The sequence below is a fragment of the Abrus precatorius genome, unplaced genomic scaffold (genome assembly GCF_003935025.1).
Source record: "Abrus precatorius isolate BTA unplaced genomic scaffold, Abrus_2018 Scaffold5, whole genome shotgun sequence".
NCBI lineage: Eukaryota > Viridiplantae > Streptophyta > Magnoliopsida > Fabales > Fabaceae > Abrus > Abrus precatorius.
This window is the reverse complement of record NW_020874395.1, coordinates 16,293,199-16,309,991: the sequence shown is the minus strand read 5'-3', so window position 1 is coordinate 16,309,991 and position 16,793 is coordinate 16,293,199. Positions and strand designations below refer to the sequence as shown.

Sequence of the window (16,793 nt, the reverse complement as noted above, 5' to 3'; positions counted from 1 at the left end):
CGTTTGAGATTTAAACACAAAATACATTTAATATTATATATAATTAAATCAAGTATAAATTAAAACATTTTATAATATAATTCAAACTCTTCTTCAAAATAAATCTAATCTAATTATAAAAATATAAATTCATCTAAATTAATATAGAGGCCGAAAAAGGTTAATGAAACAGATTAAATATTGTGCATGCCTAATAGGTAGTACCTAAATTTTGAAGAAGTAAACTGTAATGAACATTGTTTTCAAGAACTATTATGAAGTAAACGACGTCGTGAGACTCCCCATATCAAATTCGTACGAGCCCACCCCAATCCAAGCGTCCAGTTCAGTTTCAAGGCCCAATTTAAAATTCTAGTAGGAGCCCAATCTGAAAGCCCAGCTAGGATTAAAAAGAAACGAAGTCGTTTGATGGATATTACCCTAACTTCGCTCTCTGGGACACTTCAGTTTTCATCTTCGTTTTCTGCAGAAGCTTCTTTCATAACTGGCATTGAAGGTACAAATTTTGTGCGCATGGCTTCATCCATTGTTGAATGTTTGATTCATAGTGTTGCTGATTGTGTTAGAAGGAAGATTAATGATTTAATCGTATAATTTAGTGATACTAATAGGATTTGATTTTGTGCTGATTATATATTGGGAACGTTTGTAATGTGATGCAGAGGAGGAGGAAGAAGATGCCTCCTTACGATTGTATGTTTCTGTTTAAGCCGCATATAAGGAAGGAAGCGGTGATGGATTTAGTTGTGAGGGTGGGAAAACATGTTTATAGAAGAAATGGCGTTGTCACTGATGTTAAGAGTCTTGGAACGGTTCAATTGGGATATGGTGTGAAAAAGCTTGATGGAAGATATTATCAGGTGAAATTCATGATTTCTGATACCTTCTTCTGTTCGTGCTATGTTGGTAATGCTTTTCATTTTTTTATTTCTCTTGTAGATCCCTTTTTTTTTCATATAACCTGTCTGTTTTCATTTATTATGCAGTGGAAGTTTTTTTTGTTATCTGGGTTTGTATTAGTCATGAACAGTGCTAGCTTAAAAATTTGCCAGATGAATGTTAATGAATTGGATAAATGTTTCACATAACTCTAGGTTTGAGGTGGTATATATATTGTAGATGTTGATTTATTGGATGTATTTGAATAAGCTTATGATTATTAGTACTATACTACTATTCCACCTAATGTGACTCAAGTGGATTGGAACATCCTATTGAAAATTGGTTAATTTATAATATTTATTTTGCCTAAAGGAAGATTCTTAGTAAGCCGGGGAGGGGGAGGATAAGGGATTGAGAAAGGGGTAGAGAGCATTGTGGGGGATCAAATTTGCATACTTATGATGAGACACTGAAATGTTTATTGAATCTGCATGATGCCAGTGAAGTTTCAGCAAACTTTGTTTAGTTTGAATGGAAGTTATGTAATTGTAATGTACTGTGTTGCCATTTTTCAATTGATGTAGGGCCTATTGATGCAACTGAGCATGATGGCTACACCAGAAATCAACAAAGAGTTGCATTACCTAAACAAGGAAGACCGGTTGCTGCGTTGGCTTTTGGTTAAGCAACGTAACATAAACTTCGGATTTGAGTTCCTTGGGGATGATGGTAGATTTGAGCTAAGCAAATTCTCTCAAACCAGTAACCTCGATGACGAGGACGAGGACGAGGATGATGAAGAATATGAAGTGAACGAAGAAGAAACAAAGTGAATTAAAATATAGCGGATTGTTTCCATTATGAGGATAAAAGCATTTTGCACTGTATCATGGGTGGCAAACATGTGCTTACTGATAGCACTAAGTAACAATCAAACATGATCAGTGGACTAGAACATGTTATTTAGTAAACTCCGAGCTGTCCCTTGTCATTCGACAAAATAATATTTTTGTAGCGTTGGTGAAATATTTGTTTTACAAATGTGGTACCCAAGAATCTATGAAGCTGAGTTCAGCCAAAAGACTTCTTGCCTACGTTAGCATCTCCACTCCAGAAACGGTTCTTGTCCATGGGATAAGAGCAATTTGAATATCCAATATTTTGAATTGTGATATTTCATGCAAAAGAATAAAAATCTTAAAACAATGCACTATATAGAATTTTTTTGCCTCGAATATAAGTTTGTGTAAACTGTTGTAGGCCAGTGAAGGAATTTGCTGATTACAGTTGAAAGACAAAGGGAAGGACTGTGCAGTAGGCACGGAAGGGGGTAAAAATGTTTATTTTATTTATATTTTTTAATAATTTATCTCTTAATTAAGAAGCAACGGCAATTAATAATCGTTTTAGTAATAATGAAGAAGGCTTATATTTGTTTTTCAATTAACAAAAAAATTGAGCTTTCAGGGAAACCAAAAGATTGGTCTGAGAGCACGTTTACAATGATTGGTTCGAATTATAAAGTCTCGTTTTGTAAGAACCAACGGAAAACCAACACACCCTTAATGTTAACTTGATGGTTTTAAAAATATTAATCCTCCTTAAGCAATTAAAAATAATATTTTTATTAAGATGTAATGCATTTGTTATACACTTAAACACCAACATTAATAAGAACAAAAAATTAGTGTAAAATTATAATTTCAAGTTAAATTACAATCAATTTTCACACCTTCACTTTTAACCATGGATTATAATAGGAAATATAACATCAAAGGTCCATTCTCATTTATGTCTTACAATTTATGTCTCATTCAAGCTTAGTGTATTCCTTAGTCCTTAGATTTGTCAATCGCCATCCGAACGAAGAAAAAGAACGATATCACAAAAGAAATTAGTATCTACAGCGTTTCTTCCACTCGAAATACATTTTCGGTGAAGGAAAAAAAACGAATAAACATATAATTAACCAACTCAATTCACAGGCGCGTCTTGCAATTTTCCCTACCACAACTTGCAGCAGTTTCTCTAAGATCACCTCGAGACATAAGATTCCTGTACGTAAGTTTCACTTTTGGTTTGTATTACTTTAGTCCTTTGCAGAATCATTATCAAGCCACCATAAGCAGCGGCATCTGAAATGTACACTTGAAAATATGTAGTCAGGAAGTGATTAACACCTGACATAGGCCCTAAATAGAATATTTTGAGAATTCATGGCAAATTCTGGTTAGCAAGTCCCATAGATTCTGCAACTTCTCTTGCAGCCAAACTGTCAGCTTGTTCCTACATAGAAGATAAAAACGTCAGAATCAACAAGATTTGATTTGCGATATGATACCCAAAGGAAAAGGTTTAACATGGCTGTATGAATCAATAAATGCAATATATTCTGTATTGCAATGAGTTTACCTGAAGGCGATGCAAGAGATACATCAAGAAGAGATGTACAAAAACCTGTTGCAATTTATCAAGGTTAGCTAAATTTCAAATCCTTCAATGATATTTCATCTCAGCTAATTTGACATTTCAAACGTCTAACGAACTGATCTCACCAAATAAAAAAATAAAATCACTCGAGCTGTTGGATATCGCCAGAGAAATCTTGTGGCTCTGACAGCCCCTGAATCCAATAGTTTCACTGCTTTCTGCAACTGCATGAGGCATGCCACATACAGGATAAAAAAATAATGCTCAAAAGGAGACGAAAATGACAAGAAAAATGATGATTGTTATACCTGAATACTTGCACCAACCATATGACGGTGATGCAAAGGAAGAGCCCTGCAATTTTTACTTTATAAGATCACTTTCCCAACTCTACAATTACAAAGAAAAACAGATAGCGCAATATTTGCAAAGACAAAGAATAGCATACCCAAGAAGCTTAACCGAGTAAAAAAGTGATTTTAACAGTGTTATCATAAACAAATCACTACCATAATTTTACAATTTATTAAGAACAAATTAGAATGGGAAAAAAGTACATGAATGATTTAACATGGGGAGGAAAACAAAAGAGTTCAACAAGGCATCACTACATTTTAATGAGTTTGCAGGAACTGTCACTGCTAGCAGGGTACATGACCATCAAGGCTTAAGCTTTTGATCATTTCAATCAAATGCATCACAGATAAAAAAGGTACATGCTAATATGATAGTAAGAGTTAACATACTCAAGGGATTTTATCTCAGTCTCATCTTCCCAAGCCGATGATGCTCGACGAGAAACCCTACTTCTTTCAGCTTCTGCCTGTTCAACATGATCATGATGTAAAAACCCAAGTGAAGTCAAACTCCTAATCAAGCACCTGCAGGTACCTAATTACATACCTGTGCTTCCTGAAGACGCTTAATTTCCTTCTCCAATTGAAACTCTGTGGCAGCTTTTTCACTGACCATGGTTTCTAATTGTGTTTGTTTGTAGTACTGAAATGAAGATAATACATAAAATTATTGAGCATCATAAGTACTTGCATGAAATTTAACCATGACACAAATTACCAAAAGGTCAGTCAGTTCCCGATAGCGTTTCTCTAATTCCATATGCTCCTGTTACAAGAGTAAGATGATGCTTAGAACAAGTAGCATTCCAAAATTATCATAACATCAAAACGTGCACTTGTTAAGTGTATTAGGGTTAACTTCAACTTCATTACAAGTCAAAACCCACACAAGAAGAGATCGATAGGCCGGTAGCATTTGAAGTACATCATTGAAGCCAACTATACCCCCACAGAGAAGTAAATAATGGTAATAGAGAAATGTTAGCAAGACACTCTTATTATTAGGTGAAATCCTTAGTTGGCCCCACTAGTAGAGAGTGAAAGCTGAGATTATTTAGTGAGGCCATCATAGGATTTTCCCCAGTTTTTAGAAACTACAGTGTGTTGAAAAGAGCAGCAAAGAAAGTGTTGTTGGCATTACTCATGGTAATATCTGATTGATATCAAACATATGGCATGCAACCAGGAAGATGCATGGATGCTTATGCTTACCCTTTATATAAATAAATCATTGCACCCATTTAATACTTGAAGATGCAATTTGATTTTTTCTTGGTTAAATAGTCTAGAGACCCTCCAATAATCAATCGTGAACATTTCTGAAGATTTGGATGGTGAATATGACTAAGTTGTAATCTATGCTACTGAAGTCATAGATACTTTTAGACAAATGGGATGACACTCCATAATATCATTAAAAAAAATGATGCACCTTTATATCTAGACTTGAGTTCATTCAAAATATATCAACCATCAATTGCCAAGAACCAATGTTCAAAAATATGTTTCCACACACAATGAAACTTACTAAAAAATTACTAGAAGGGTTTAATTGTAAAAAACGAAAACGTTTTCAGTTTAAGAACAATTATCAATTAACCACTTAGATGGTTAATTAGTTGCAATTAATTGATCGTTCCTTAACTGGAAATGGTTTAACCAGTCTTTTTTACTCTTAATTTTCCCAAAATTTTAGTAACAAGACCACTTATTTGACAAAATGGTGCAGCACCCCAGAACATGACTTCAAAGTTGTAACTTAATTTCACTAGTAATGAAGAAGTATGACCATTAAGTCTAAGCTCTGCCTACTTAAGAAACAAGGAAATTTTATTAATTTTGTATATACAACTTGTGAGTTCAAATTTTATTTGACGACAGAGATAATTCATAAAGAAACACCATGATTGTTACCTGCCGTGAGTAATGTTCTGCATCCCTCTTCATGGCAGCCATTTCAACTCTCATTTTTTGCAATTCAGCCTGAAAAAAAGAAACAAAAGATATAATGAATGATAGGAAATGCACCTTGGCCAGCAAGACAGGAGGTCATCATCTCCAATAATCTTCATAAGAAAATAATTAAAAAAAATATATTGCCTCCAAGGAAGATAGCTTGTTTTCAGCTTCCCTTTGACCTTGACGTGCACGCTCCAATTCTTCCTGCCATGCCTGCATCTTAATATATCAACTTGTTAATAACTCCATAAGGATGAACAATGATCATTAGTATTATCATAACTGACACTCAAGAGTTTAAACATAAATGATAGGAGCCAATGACCCAATAATCCTTTGACCCGTCAGAGCAAGAAATGGTTATGGGTTTTGACATGTGCCTTGCCATACCCAGGTTCAACTATGACCCTGGAAATTTTTTCCAAACACCTCACTCCTTCCCCCCCACTTCTATTTTCATTTGCTAAAAAAATGACATTTTGGTCTAATTTGCATTTCAAAAGAATTAGAAGGTTGAACATAAAAGTTGTAAGAGTTGCAATTGTGTAGAGCAGCAAACAGACACCATACTCACAAAAAGAGCTCAAGCTTTCTCGTATACAATATTTCATAAAATGATAAAATACAGACAAATAGGGCGAAAGATTTACTTCTCAACAGTGACTTTTCATATACGTAAAAAACATAGCAAATATGTCCTTTCTATATATATGTATACAGCATATCAAATGTGCTTTGAATTTGGCTTAGGCAATCAACCAAAAAGGACACTGAATCTTTAGATGTTATACTTATCGATGAGGCAATCAACTTTAAACCCTAAACCTCTATTGATGAACTTAGTAGAATATGTGAAACATGATGAGACCTAATAAGTTTCACAACAGCCTACTTTCTTCTCAGCCGTCAATGTCTGTATACCTGCATTACTTGATTTGTCTCTTCTGGTGATTTTTTTTGTTCTCGGCGCACACGGACTTCCATATCTTGGAGTTCTTGATTTAAAGATGCACATTCGACCTGATAAAAGATGTTACCAAAAAAGTTTTAGTAAATCGTCCTTTCAGGATAGTAATCACTAATCAGCCAGATTCAGCCTTCATATTCAAAAGGGAAAAATTTAACTGTTTTATTATGTACCTCAAGAAGTGCCACCTTCTGCTCAAGTTCTGTGGCTTTTGCGGTCCTCTCATCTGCTACTTTCTGAAAAGAAGAGCAACCCAATACCAGTTCTACAATTAAAATAGCTTGTCAAGGGGAACCACTGTAACTTTATTAACACATGATTAATCCTTGTTCATTTGTCACTGTTGTACATGACTTTTCGGTAAAATAGATCTCTGTTAAAATGTTTTTAATATGGCAATGACTTATGGCAAAAGCCAAACAGAACAAAAAGCTTTTAATATGACTTGCACCCAATTTAAAAGTTAAACCATTGTAAGTGCTAAAATACCTGTATCCTTGCAAGGGCTGTGGATGCCTCAACTGCTCTGTGCTCCAAGTCTACTTCTCTTTCCATGGCAGCCTATTCTACCAATCACAGAATCACTAAAAGATAATGCAAAACACAGAAACATGAGAAATATATAATTCAAGTTACATACCATTTTGGTAGTATTATGTGCAGCACGTTCCTCTTCTGCTCTTCGCTCGGCAGATGCTAGCTCCTCTCTTAGAGCCTACAAGAACAACAATTTGAAAACATGAAAACAAACTCCATCATATAAATCAGAAATATTGTATAATTATAGTAATCTTACATGCATCATAGAAACAACTAACCTGCATCATCCTTGTTTCTGTTAGTTCTCGATTTCTCATCAACGACTCCATGTTTGCCTGATAAGAAATGAATGGTGTTTGTTACTCAAGCCTTAAAAATTTATAAATAACACTCTAGTGCGAGAATATATTGAAGGTACAAACTATAGTGAAATGACAAATCCTACTTCACAGAAAGAATTAATGAAGGAAACTGAAATAGGTAGATCACCATGTTACTCAGTCAAACAAGTCTACAATAGCCAAATATTTTCCCAATTCATTGAGTAAAAAGATTCCCAGATATCTTCTATAAGAAATTTTGAACAGACACCACATGCAACAAACCCGCACACCCTGCAAATGATTGACCATCTAATTGCTAAAACATGGACAGCAAGCTGGTCAGATTATGTTCTGAAAAAAGGTAGTGGTAATTTTCTTCTAGTTACTGGAAAAAAACCAGGCAGGTGAATATACAATTCTAGCAATCCTTATCATTCATTGACCAAAAAGGTATACAGATCAGATCCTAACATTCATAGACCAAAACCAATATGTCAGACGTCAATTTGCTGAGATGTTCTATAAAATGTAAGATGCCAACACTGAAGCAATCCAATATGATCATCATTAATTAAAGAAAGAAAAAGCTTCAAAGAAACCAAAGCAAATTGCACAGAAAATAGTTTAGGTGGAAACAGTAGTTGCGTGGGAGAAAACAAAATATTGCAAAACACACTTCAATAAATTAACTAAGAGGAACCTGCAAGGAAGCTAGATTTCCTTCTGACAATGCAGCCTGCCTCTTAACTGCATCCATAGAACTTAGAAGTGCCTCAATTTCAGCATTTTTAGCTGCCAAAGCCTCGGCCATATTTGATTCAACTCTTGCTATTTCCCTTTTACTTTCAGACAAATCCTTCTGTAGCTGTTTTATGCTAGCCTCATATGATTTACTCAGCTCCCTCTGTAGATTTAGAATTAATTAATACAACAATCAAAATGTTTTTATTTCAAGCTGTAAACATCAACAGGAAGCAATAATAATGATTCACCTCAGCAGTGAGAAGTTCCTCTAACTGTGCATTTTCAGATTTGTATTCTTGAAGGCGAGATGACAGTCCAGCACAGACCTGAGAATCATTAGAAAACATCAATCATGCATCTATGATAAGCAAATGGGAAAAAATTCTTTGAGATTCAGAACTTATCTACAGGATCAGCCTCTGTGAACAGGTTTCCCCCATTTATGGAGGCTTTAGCTAACAGAAATGTTGGTTTAAACAAAAAATTCTTACCCGAGCTAACCTTGCCTCTTTAGACTGACCAGTAGATTTTGTTGTTTCAAGCAATCCTTGAGCCTACATACCAACTAAAAAAATTAGTCAGAAGAAATTTTTAAAAAAGATGTGCATAAGAATGAGTAAACTTCTCCATTACAAATATTACCTCATCAAGTTGATCCTGTACTTTTTCTGGAGAGATGTCAGTTTTATGGTCCTCTTGGCTCTTTGTATTCACACTAGATTCCACCTTCATATCAGAATCTTTGAGTATAGTGTCACTGTTAGAAGCTTTTTCAGCAGCCACAGATTCAGATTTCTCTTGATCCGTATTTTTACTGGTATCAAAATCTCCAGATTTGATATTTTGTCCAGTACTAGTTGGTCCATCACCAGGGCTATCAATTCCTTTGGGAACAAGAGGATCCACCTCACAAATGTCTGAAGCATTCTCTTTGGAAGGATCACCATTTGCAGCAACAGTGGCAACTTCAGCATCAGTATCATTTGCTAATGCTTCCGCATCATTTGTGTCATGTTTATCAACATCATTGGCTAGCGTTTTTGATAATGAAGTGCCTAACAAAGGTGATGTTGCATCAGTTGGTTGCTGATCCTTCTTCAGTTGGTTTGCAGATGTGGAAGCACTCCCTTCATTTTCAGGATCAACTTTGTCTGTTGGAGTTGTTATGTCAACAGGTGCTGCTGGAGATCCACTTTTCTCCTTAGCAGTATCACCAATTACAGTTGATGAGTTGGATAGTCCCTTTTGAGCCTACACAAGCTCAAGAAGACAAGTCCAATGTGAATATTACATGACTATTATCTGTGAATGCTGGAAAGAGATGCAGACACAATACCTTGGGTTTTGACTTTGTCCTCTTGCCTTGAGATCCTTGCCCATTTGATGCTAATTTTTAAAAGGTAACAATAAAACAATTAAACAACTGTAAGAACTTCTGATATAGGGGAATATATAGAATACAATAGTTGATTAGTCTGGTTCCTTTGTTTTGGCCCTACAGATTAGTCTGGTTAACCAGTAGACATGTAACATCCAGAGAAAAAAAAAATTGTAAAATTGTTTGTTGATAAGTTTTATCCTTTTAGTTTACAAGAACATGCTGTCAACACTACTTTCCTCCAAGGGAAAGCCAATTCCAATAACACGTCAATTCTACTTCCACAACTTCAGAGTTGAAGAATCAAACTAGACTTTTCCTGATTTACAAAAGTTTATTGTAATCTTTTAACCCAAGTTGGTTTCCAATGTATAATGTTTACTTTTTCAATTAATTAGCAGCAAGCCTAATTCCAGAGAAAGTATTCAGCATGAAATGATAGCTAGATAGGGGGGGAAGAACTAAAATCTAAACCTGGAGACTTGAAATCAGACTGTTGTTCATCTGATGCGTCACCGGCAACCAATTTCGCTCTTCGATCTACAACTTCAAACAAACCTGATAAATCAAAGCCAAAAAAAGAAAAATAGTAAACATCAGATTTAAGCTCAAAAAGAGCTGCTAAGTCACACAAAACAGGGCTGGCAGAAAGAAACATTAATCCAAGTTCCAACACTTCAACTGTGCAACATCCTCAAATGAAAATGCATCAAGTGATATAACTCCCTCTCCTCCAATCCACAAACAATAAATAAAAAGTAACTAAACTCCAAATATACAATGCTCTCCTTCATTGAATTGCACGTGACATCATTGCCAAAATAACAATTCTAAAACGAAATCGGCGTCACCATATGTAATAATTTTACACACGAAAACGTAACCACTAATCATCAAGCATTGAGATCAAAAAATAACTCTGAGCTCTGCAAAATTGAAGGAATCAATAACGAGATTTTGAAGGTTGATTGATACTATCGTAGGAACAAAGCGAGCGAGATAGATCCATTTACCTTCAGCGGCTTTGAGCCACGAATCCATTGCACAATATTCGAATCCCTAAGAGTTCAAAGATCCACTACTCAAGCTCCTTCCATCGCTCAACGACGTCGCTTCGATTATCAATCCACTGCACTGTTCGCGTACGCTGCTACCTGAAACGAATCGCGCGAGAAATGCAATCAAAGTAAAACCGCTTCTTTCTCGGTGTTGGGTCTCAGATTCGCCAAAAAATTTGCATCCTCTTAAGCAAACGTAATTTTCTTCTCTTAAAAAAAACATGTAAAAATAAATAAAATTCAGCTGTGGTAATGAAGAAAATAAATAATGATTTAAACAAATCTATAAACGGTAAAATTAATTAACATATTATTTAAAGTTTGAGTCTTAAGTAAAATATTTGAAGAAAGAATAAGATTGTCTCTAATAAAAAAAAAATTAATATAAAAAAGGTAAAATTGTATTAAAAATCACGGTAAAAAGGTGTTAGTACCTAATAACACGTGTTAGCCAACTTCTTAAAATTAAGGTACCATGTCCACGTCTAATGTTGTTTGAAAAAATGAATGCTAGTTACAGTGTCACACATCCTGCACGTAAGCTTTTATACATTTTTTATTTTCATTATGCTGCATCTCTTATGTAATAATTAATAAGAGATATAAAACCAGAAAACTATTATTTTTATTTTTCCATTATTTGATCTTCTTTTGGGGATGTTATTCACTGGATTCAATTGTTAAATTGGTCCATCTATCATATATCTTTAAATTAGAGTGATGTGTTTTATATATACGTACAATTATGATTTTATTCTATTTGTTTCCTTTGGGTTGCATTGTTTTCTAACTATGTCATCAAATTAATTCTATTTTTGGGTTCAAGCAAAATCAATTTGGATACAGTGGGGCAAACAAAACTTGAAATAAGCAAAATATATGTTGACAAAAAAAGAACTAAGCATTTATGAATTAGAATAAACACTTATTTGGGCTTCCAGAGGCCCAAAGTCAGGGAAACTAGCTTGGTCGATGCATCTCTTGGAAGCTGTCATCCATGTGGGAACAATTTTTTTAACCTAGATACAATATTATTTGAGTTAAATTAAATTAATGCACTTAGGAAGTGATATACTCTTAATATTTATTAATTTATGTACAATATTCAAACTTCAAACTATTTAAGAGAAAGAATTTTCATATCATTCAGATCGATATGCATTGATAAATGTTTCCTTATATCTAAATAAACAAATGCTCCAAATCGAAATCATATATATCCCTTGATTTGATATCCAATGCATCGAGAGAAAATATTACTACAACTATCTCTGAGTCAGTTCATTTATTTTAATTATGATGTATGAGATGAGTGGATAGATTTAATCATGTGAAATGCACCATGTCCTTTAATTTTTCTTTTTTTTCCCTTTCTCTTTATAAGATTTACTATATTTCTTCTTTTAAATAAAATAAAATATTAATTTGGACGAATATGAGGTAATTTTGATTAGACTATAACTAGACAATTGTTTATTGTTCAATTAAATGATAATTTTAAAATAAATACTGGCAACACACTTTTTTTTAACACATTACTTATTATTGATTAATTTTTTTAAAAAATTACAAAAATATGAAAAAAATATTAATATAGAAATAAGAAAGAGTGAAACTTAATTTTATAATTTTTAATAAATTTTAATCAATAATGGAGAGTGTATTACTAACATTATTCTAATCTTAATAGCATGTTCATAAGTTTATTTATTTTTCTTTAATTTTAATGATGGAGATTTATAATTCACTGCTAATAGAATCCAATGTGGATTTCAACGTGAGCCTTTGTTTTAAGCTTTTTTTCCCGGTCATCTTCTTAAGTTTTTATTCAATGCTCTATTTATATAGTTTTGTGTGCCATATTTAGAAGTGAAAAAACGAATTGCTTTGATCGAATCAAACTAATTAAGTCTTTTAAATATAGAGCTTCCCAATATGGACAAACTCCATTTTGGCAAGTACTCAACAAAAATAATAATTAAACAAACAAACAAACAAAGCTTGAATTTGCTAAGGGTTTTGAACATTTAGTACAAATAAAAATAAAGAAAAAAGTGATAAAAAAATAAAATTAACAAGGTATTTTTTTAATACACCCTTTTATTATAAATTAAAATGTATTAAAAATCACAAAAAAATGCATAAATATCTCTTAATTTAATGAAATAATTTATTATTTTAAATTAATTAAGATAAGTTCAAAAGACTTTGTTAAATAGTATTTTGGACTAAATAAATCTGCAGTCTATACCACTTAAGATATAAATAAACCAGATTATAAATAATAGCATTAATAATTAATGGAGGTGTTACAAAAAGATAGAAATAACTGTCAACTGAAATAAAAGAGACACGCATACAAAGCACACATCTTCCAACTTCTTGTGTCTTTTTTATTTAACGATGAATCCTTTAATGGAAAAGTAATGCTTTTTGTTGAGATAAAGAGACTCGAGAAGACCAATCCTTATCTATTGCAATTTGCAACCACTCATCATTACTTTTGGGTCAATACATTAAGCAAATGTTAACATCAAATTCACATGCTTCGTCTTCCACACAACGCAAACCCCAAATATACAACTCTCTCAGATCATTTCAACCGAAAAAACTGTCATTGTGGATCATTTATAAGATTAGGAATACATTTAAGCTGTTTTTCTATCAAATATTAATGATATTCTATTAAGTTTTTGTTGAATTACATTATATTCTATTATTTATTTCAATTTTTACTTTTATTTTTTTAATTTAAATCACATCTATTATTATAAATGACAAAACTCTTTATCACAATATTTTCATTCAACATGGATTAATAAAGACAAAAGTTTGGGATTGATTGCTTTCTATTAGATATGATATTGTATTTGGTGTCTCATCATATGGATTGGAATGGGAGAAACTAAGCTTCTTCAAATTTAAACTCATACACGATTAGTATGATACGTTAAAAGCTGCAAAATATCACAAAATCTACAACTTTTTTTTCCATAAAAAATGACCATTGTTAAATTCATTAAGATATCGCAGTTGTTATTATTTTCTCTTTTGGATAAAGTGAAGAACTTTCCAAGTGTCCACACGGATACGTATACAAGGGTGCTCAAATTTAGATATAAAATATATACCAGAACTTTAAATGTTAAAGTCCCTTTTACCCTATTCTTAATTAATTAATTGAAGCAACGATTCTACATCTTTGGCCATACGATGAACCAAAAGCAGCATGGCTTTTTCGTCTTTTAAAAAATAGCTCCACTATTGCCACTACCATAACTTTTATAGAAGAAGTAATGGGCAAATCAATTTTAAGCACTATATATACTTTTAATTTATCACACTAAATAACCCCTCCCTTATATATCAATGTGACTCTTGTAAAGTTTGTGCTGAAAAGTCTTTGAATTCCCTACACAATTTAAGATTAAAAACTCAAGAGTTTGTATGACTTCAATTCCCACCAAGACATTCTTATTTCTCAGAGGTTTAACACATTTTCCATCGGCTACTCATGTAACCATATTATATATATACATATACTCATACACATGTTTGTCATTTTACTCTTAAGTTCATTTTATATGATAAAAGCTCGTATGAAATATATTTATATGACCCGATAATTTTTTGTTTATCATAAGTTTTTTATATGTTGATTACATCGTGTATTAGTCTAAGTAGAAGGAATTTGAATTCTTTTAATGTCTGAGTTTTAATTTCATCCTTTTAATAATAGAGTTAACAAAATATTAAAATTTGATTGGCCCATTCTAATTCAGAATCTGTTTGTATACACATGTTGAAAACTCTGTTAACAAGAATTAAAAATTGTTCGCATTTGTTGAATGTGCTTTGTAATCTGGGACATAGATCATGCAACGTACATTGTTTCATTGCATGAATGTAATTTTAAATCTGAATTAAACTAAGTTTTTTTATCTATTTAAAAGTAAAATGTGAATTTGAATTAAACTTCGATTTTATCTTAAGATCTAAATAAAAATAAATTCGAAAAAATCTAAAACTCAAGTCAAAGCCGGGCCGAATGACTGTGAATAATCATTTTATCATCTCTCTTTAAGAGTTTAGTTTTTTACTTATTAAGTGATAAAAAAAACTGTATTTTTAATAAAATAAAGTAAAAATAAAATGTAACTTTACATAGGCTTCGATGGCATATTATTGGAAAACGAACAGTAAAATGTATGTGTCGCGAATACGCACAACGTAACCTGATTTTATAGAAAATATTTAGCATATATTCAAACATGTGTTTATATCTTGAGATAGATAAAAATAAAAAATACAATAAGTGTGATAAATAATATAAATATTAATACTATTAAGACATTTATAAATCAAAATTATGATTTTATGCGCATAAAAGTCCTCAAATAATCAAGGATGTTTTAGAAATCTAAACAAAAATTAATTCCTAGTTCTCAAAACTCACTTAAACAATGACACAATCATCTCTTCAAAACTTTTGAAATAGCACAAAGAAACACCCGACATATCGGTGTCCTATGGAATATGATTGATGGTCCAATAATGATATTGATGTGACAACGTGGTTTTTAATCAAACAGTGAATTGTCCAGTGATATGTATTCCATGTGTCGCATGCTGGCTGCAAAGAAGATACTAATTGTTTTCACTCCAAGAAAAGGGTTAAAATATCAGCAACGTGTAAAAGCAAAACTTAGACTTCAACCAATTATTAACAATATATAGCCAAGAACAAAAGATCACAGTGCATGAAATGGACTCTGCAATTCAATTATAGAGCAATAGTACATCTCAATCCCTCACCAACTCTTTATTAGAATGATTTTCTCCACTAGTGCTCTTCTTTTCTTTTTGTTAAAATGCTACCTTTTTCTTCGTGCCCACTTTAATCAAACTACCAGCGATTTAACAAGTTTTTGTTCACACTCGAATCAAATGAGTGAATGTAAGGTGCATATAAGTTTTATCTCTCAATGTTTAATATATTTGTATTTAGTAAAATTTTAACTCAAAAGTATAGATTAAACTGAAATAATCTTTCGCTAAATAATCTACATGTTCTTTAAAAAATCTTAACTCTACACAAAATATTTTCCTTAATTTTTTCAAGACTGAATTTATTGTTCCATAAAACAAGAGGTTCACATTTCACTATATCTCGATAGTCCTTCATTTTGGAATTATTTGGCCTCAATTATTTCCGGTCGAGGGGAACAAATAACTGTTTTTATTAATTAAATTAATGGTTAATGACAATTATTTGTGATAGTATATGTCATCAACCTCATTAATGATGATAGCAAAAGAGAAGTATATCGCCCAAATGATACAAACGCACTACGCAAATTCTCTCCACGCTTCATTTTACTTCATAAAGTAGCTAGATTTTGTATTTCACTGTACATCTAATAAACGGTGCTTTAATTACGAGTTATAAGAAGTGCGTGTAAATGAAACACGAAAACTGAAACCACCATGGAAGAGGAGGAAAGGAAAAAAAAAAGTGTTTAAATGGTAAAGAAAAAAAAAAGTTAATGCAAAATTTTAGAAAACTTAAAAACATTAGAAGGGTTTATAAATCTTTTCCTTTTTTTTCTGAAAATTTTTAAACAAAAATAACTATTACATAATTATTATTTTTTTCAAAAACCAACTCAAGCCACTGAAGCCAAGCTACAACCCACCAAGCTTTTTGAAAAGTTGTACCTTAAATTTCTATACATGAACGACCCAGGGTCATGGAAAACAGAAGTGGGTGAAAAGTTTTATTAACAAATATTATATTTTTTATAATTTTTTTACGTTTATTTTTATTTCTGTAGTCACGGAAAAGCACAAATATAACGTTTCCTCGCTTTAATCTCAGCCCAGAAAATGAGTATAAAAATATATATTTTACCTCATATCAGAAGCCAAAGAAAAAGGTCCTAACTAGAAGGACAAACCCATAGACAATTCCCTTTCTTTACCTCTTTTTGTTACTTACCACTGTCAATAATAACAAAACTTAACATTTCACATTATAATAATGGATGAAGATTATCTCTCGCATTATCAACATAACGGGAAAGCCAATATACACAAAGCATGATTATATATATGAAAAAAAGCCCAAAATCTTGAACTGATCAAGAAAAATTAGAG

The 16,793-nt window shown here is 32.3% G+C and overlaps 2 protein-coding genes across 8 annotated transcripts; one reads left to right on the top strand and one right to left on the bottom strand.

Annotated features, from left to right (window-relative positions):
- The first annotated feature begins 437 nt into the window (after nucleotides 1-437).
- Nucleotides 438-1,984, top strand: LOC113867898. The gene is made up of 3 exons (XM_027503406.1): nucleotides 438-496; nucleotides 662-860; nucleotides 1,467-1,984. Exons 2-3 carry the CDS (start codon nucleotides 678-680, stop codon nucleotides 1,713-1,715), a joined length of 432 nt encoding a protein of 143 aa, XP_027359207.1. The 5' UTR covers nucleotides 438-496; nucleotides 662-677; the 3' UTR covers nucleotides 1,716-1,984.
- Nucleotides 1,985-2,587: 603 nt separating this feature from the next.
- On the bottom strand, nucleotides 2,588-10,835 carry LOC113867941 (golgin candidate 1). Of its 7 annotated transcripts, XM_027503456.1 has the most exons (22): nucleotides 10,593-10,796; nucleotides 10,054-10,137; nucleotides 9,538-9,587; nucleotides 8,844-9,452; nucleotides 8,693-8,755; nucleotides 8,450-8,527; nucleotides 8,158-8,361; nucleotides 7,413-7,469; nucleotides 7,235-7,309; nucleotides 7,084-7,155; nucleotides 6,768-6,830; nucleotides 6,549-6,647; nucleotides 5,769-5,846; nucleotides 5,583-5,651; nucleotides 4,387-4,434; nucleotides 4,216-4,311; nucleotides 4,059-4,135; nucleotides 3,621-3,666; nucleotides 3,438-3,536; nucleotides 3,295-3,339; nucleotides 3,063-3,168; nucleotides 2,655-2,937 (listed from the first exon to the last, which is right to left on the bottom strand). In XM_027503456.1, exons 1-21 carry the CDS (start codon nucleotides 10,618-10,620, stop codon nucleotides 3,097-3,099), a joined length of 2,112 nt encoding a protein of 703 aa, XP_027359257.1. In that variant the 5' UTR covers nucleotides 10,621-10,796; the 3' UTR covers nucleotides 2,655-2,937; nucleotides 3,063-3,096. The 7 variants fall into 7 exon arrangements, 5 of the variants coding, with proteins under 5 accessions (XP_027359258.1, XP_027359256.1, XP_027359257.1 ...); XM_027503457.1 differs by having other exon boundaries at nucleotides 2,588-3,168; nucleotides 5,769-5,840; nucleotides 10,593-10,797; XM_027503455.1 differs by having other exon boundaries at nucleotides 2,611-3,168; nucleotides 10,593-10,825.
- Nucleotides 10,836-16,793: the final 5,958 nt, after the last annotated feature.

What these genes read in the sequence shown, in the direction of transcription:
- LOC113867941 (XM_027503453.1), bottom strand. Translation starts at nt 10,620, where the DNA reads ATGGATTCGTGGCTCAAAGCCGCTGAAG. An exon ending in GAAATCTAGCTTCCTTGCAG is followed by an intron (nt 7,470 to 8,157) that starts GTTCCTCTTAGT and finishes ATTTCTTATCAG; the next exon opens with GCAAACATGGAGTCGTTGAT. An exon ending in CAGCCCTTGCAAGGATACAG is followed by an intron (nt 6,831 to 7,083) that starts GTATTTTAGCAC and finishes TCTTCTTTTCAG; the next exon opens with AAAGTAGCAGATGAGAGGAC.
- LOC113867898 (XM_027503406.1), top strand. Translation starts at nt 678, where the DNA reads ATGCCTCCTTACGATTGTATGTTTCTGTTTAAGCCGCATATAAGGAAG. An exon ending in TTGATGGAAGATATTATCAG is followed by an intron (nt 861 to 1,466) that starts GTGAAATTCATG and finishes CAATTGATGTAG; the next exon opens with GGCCTATTGATGCAACTGAG.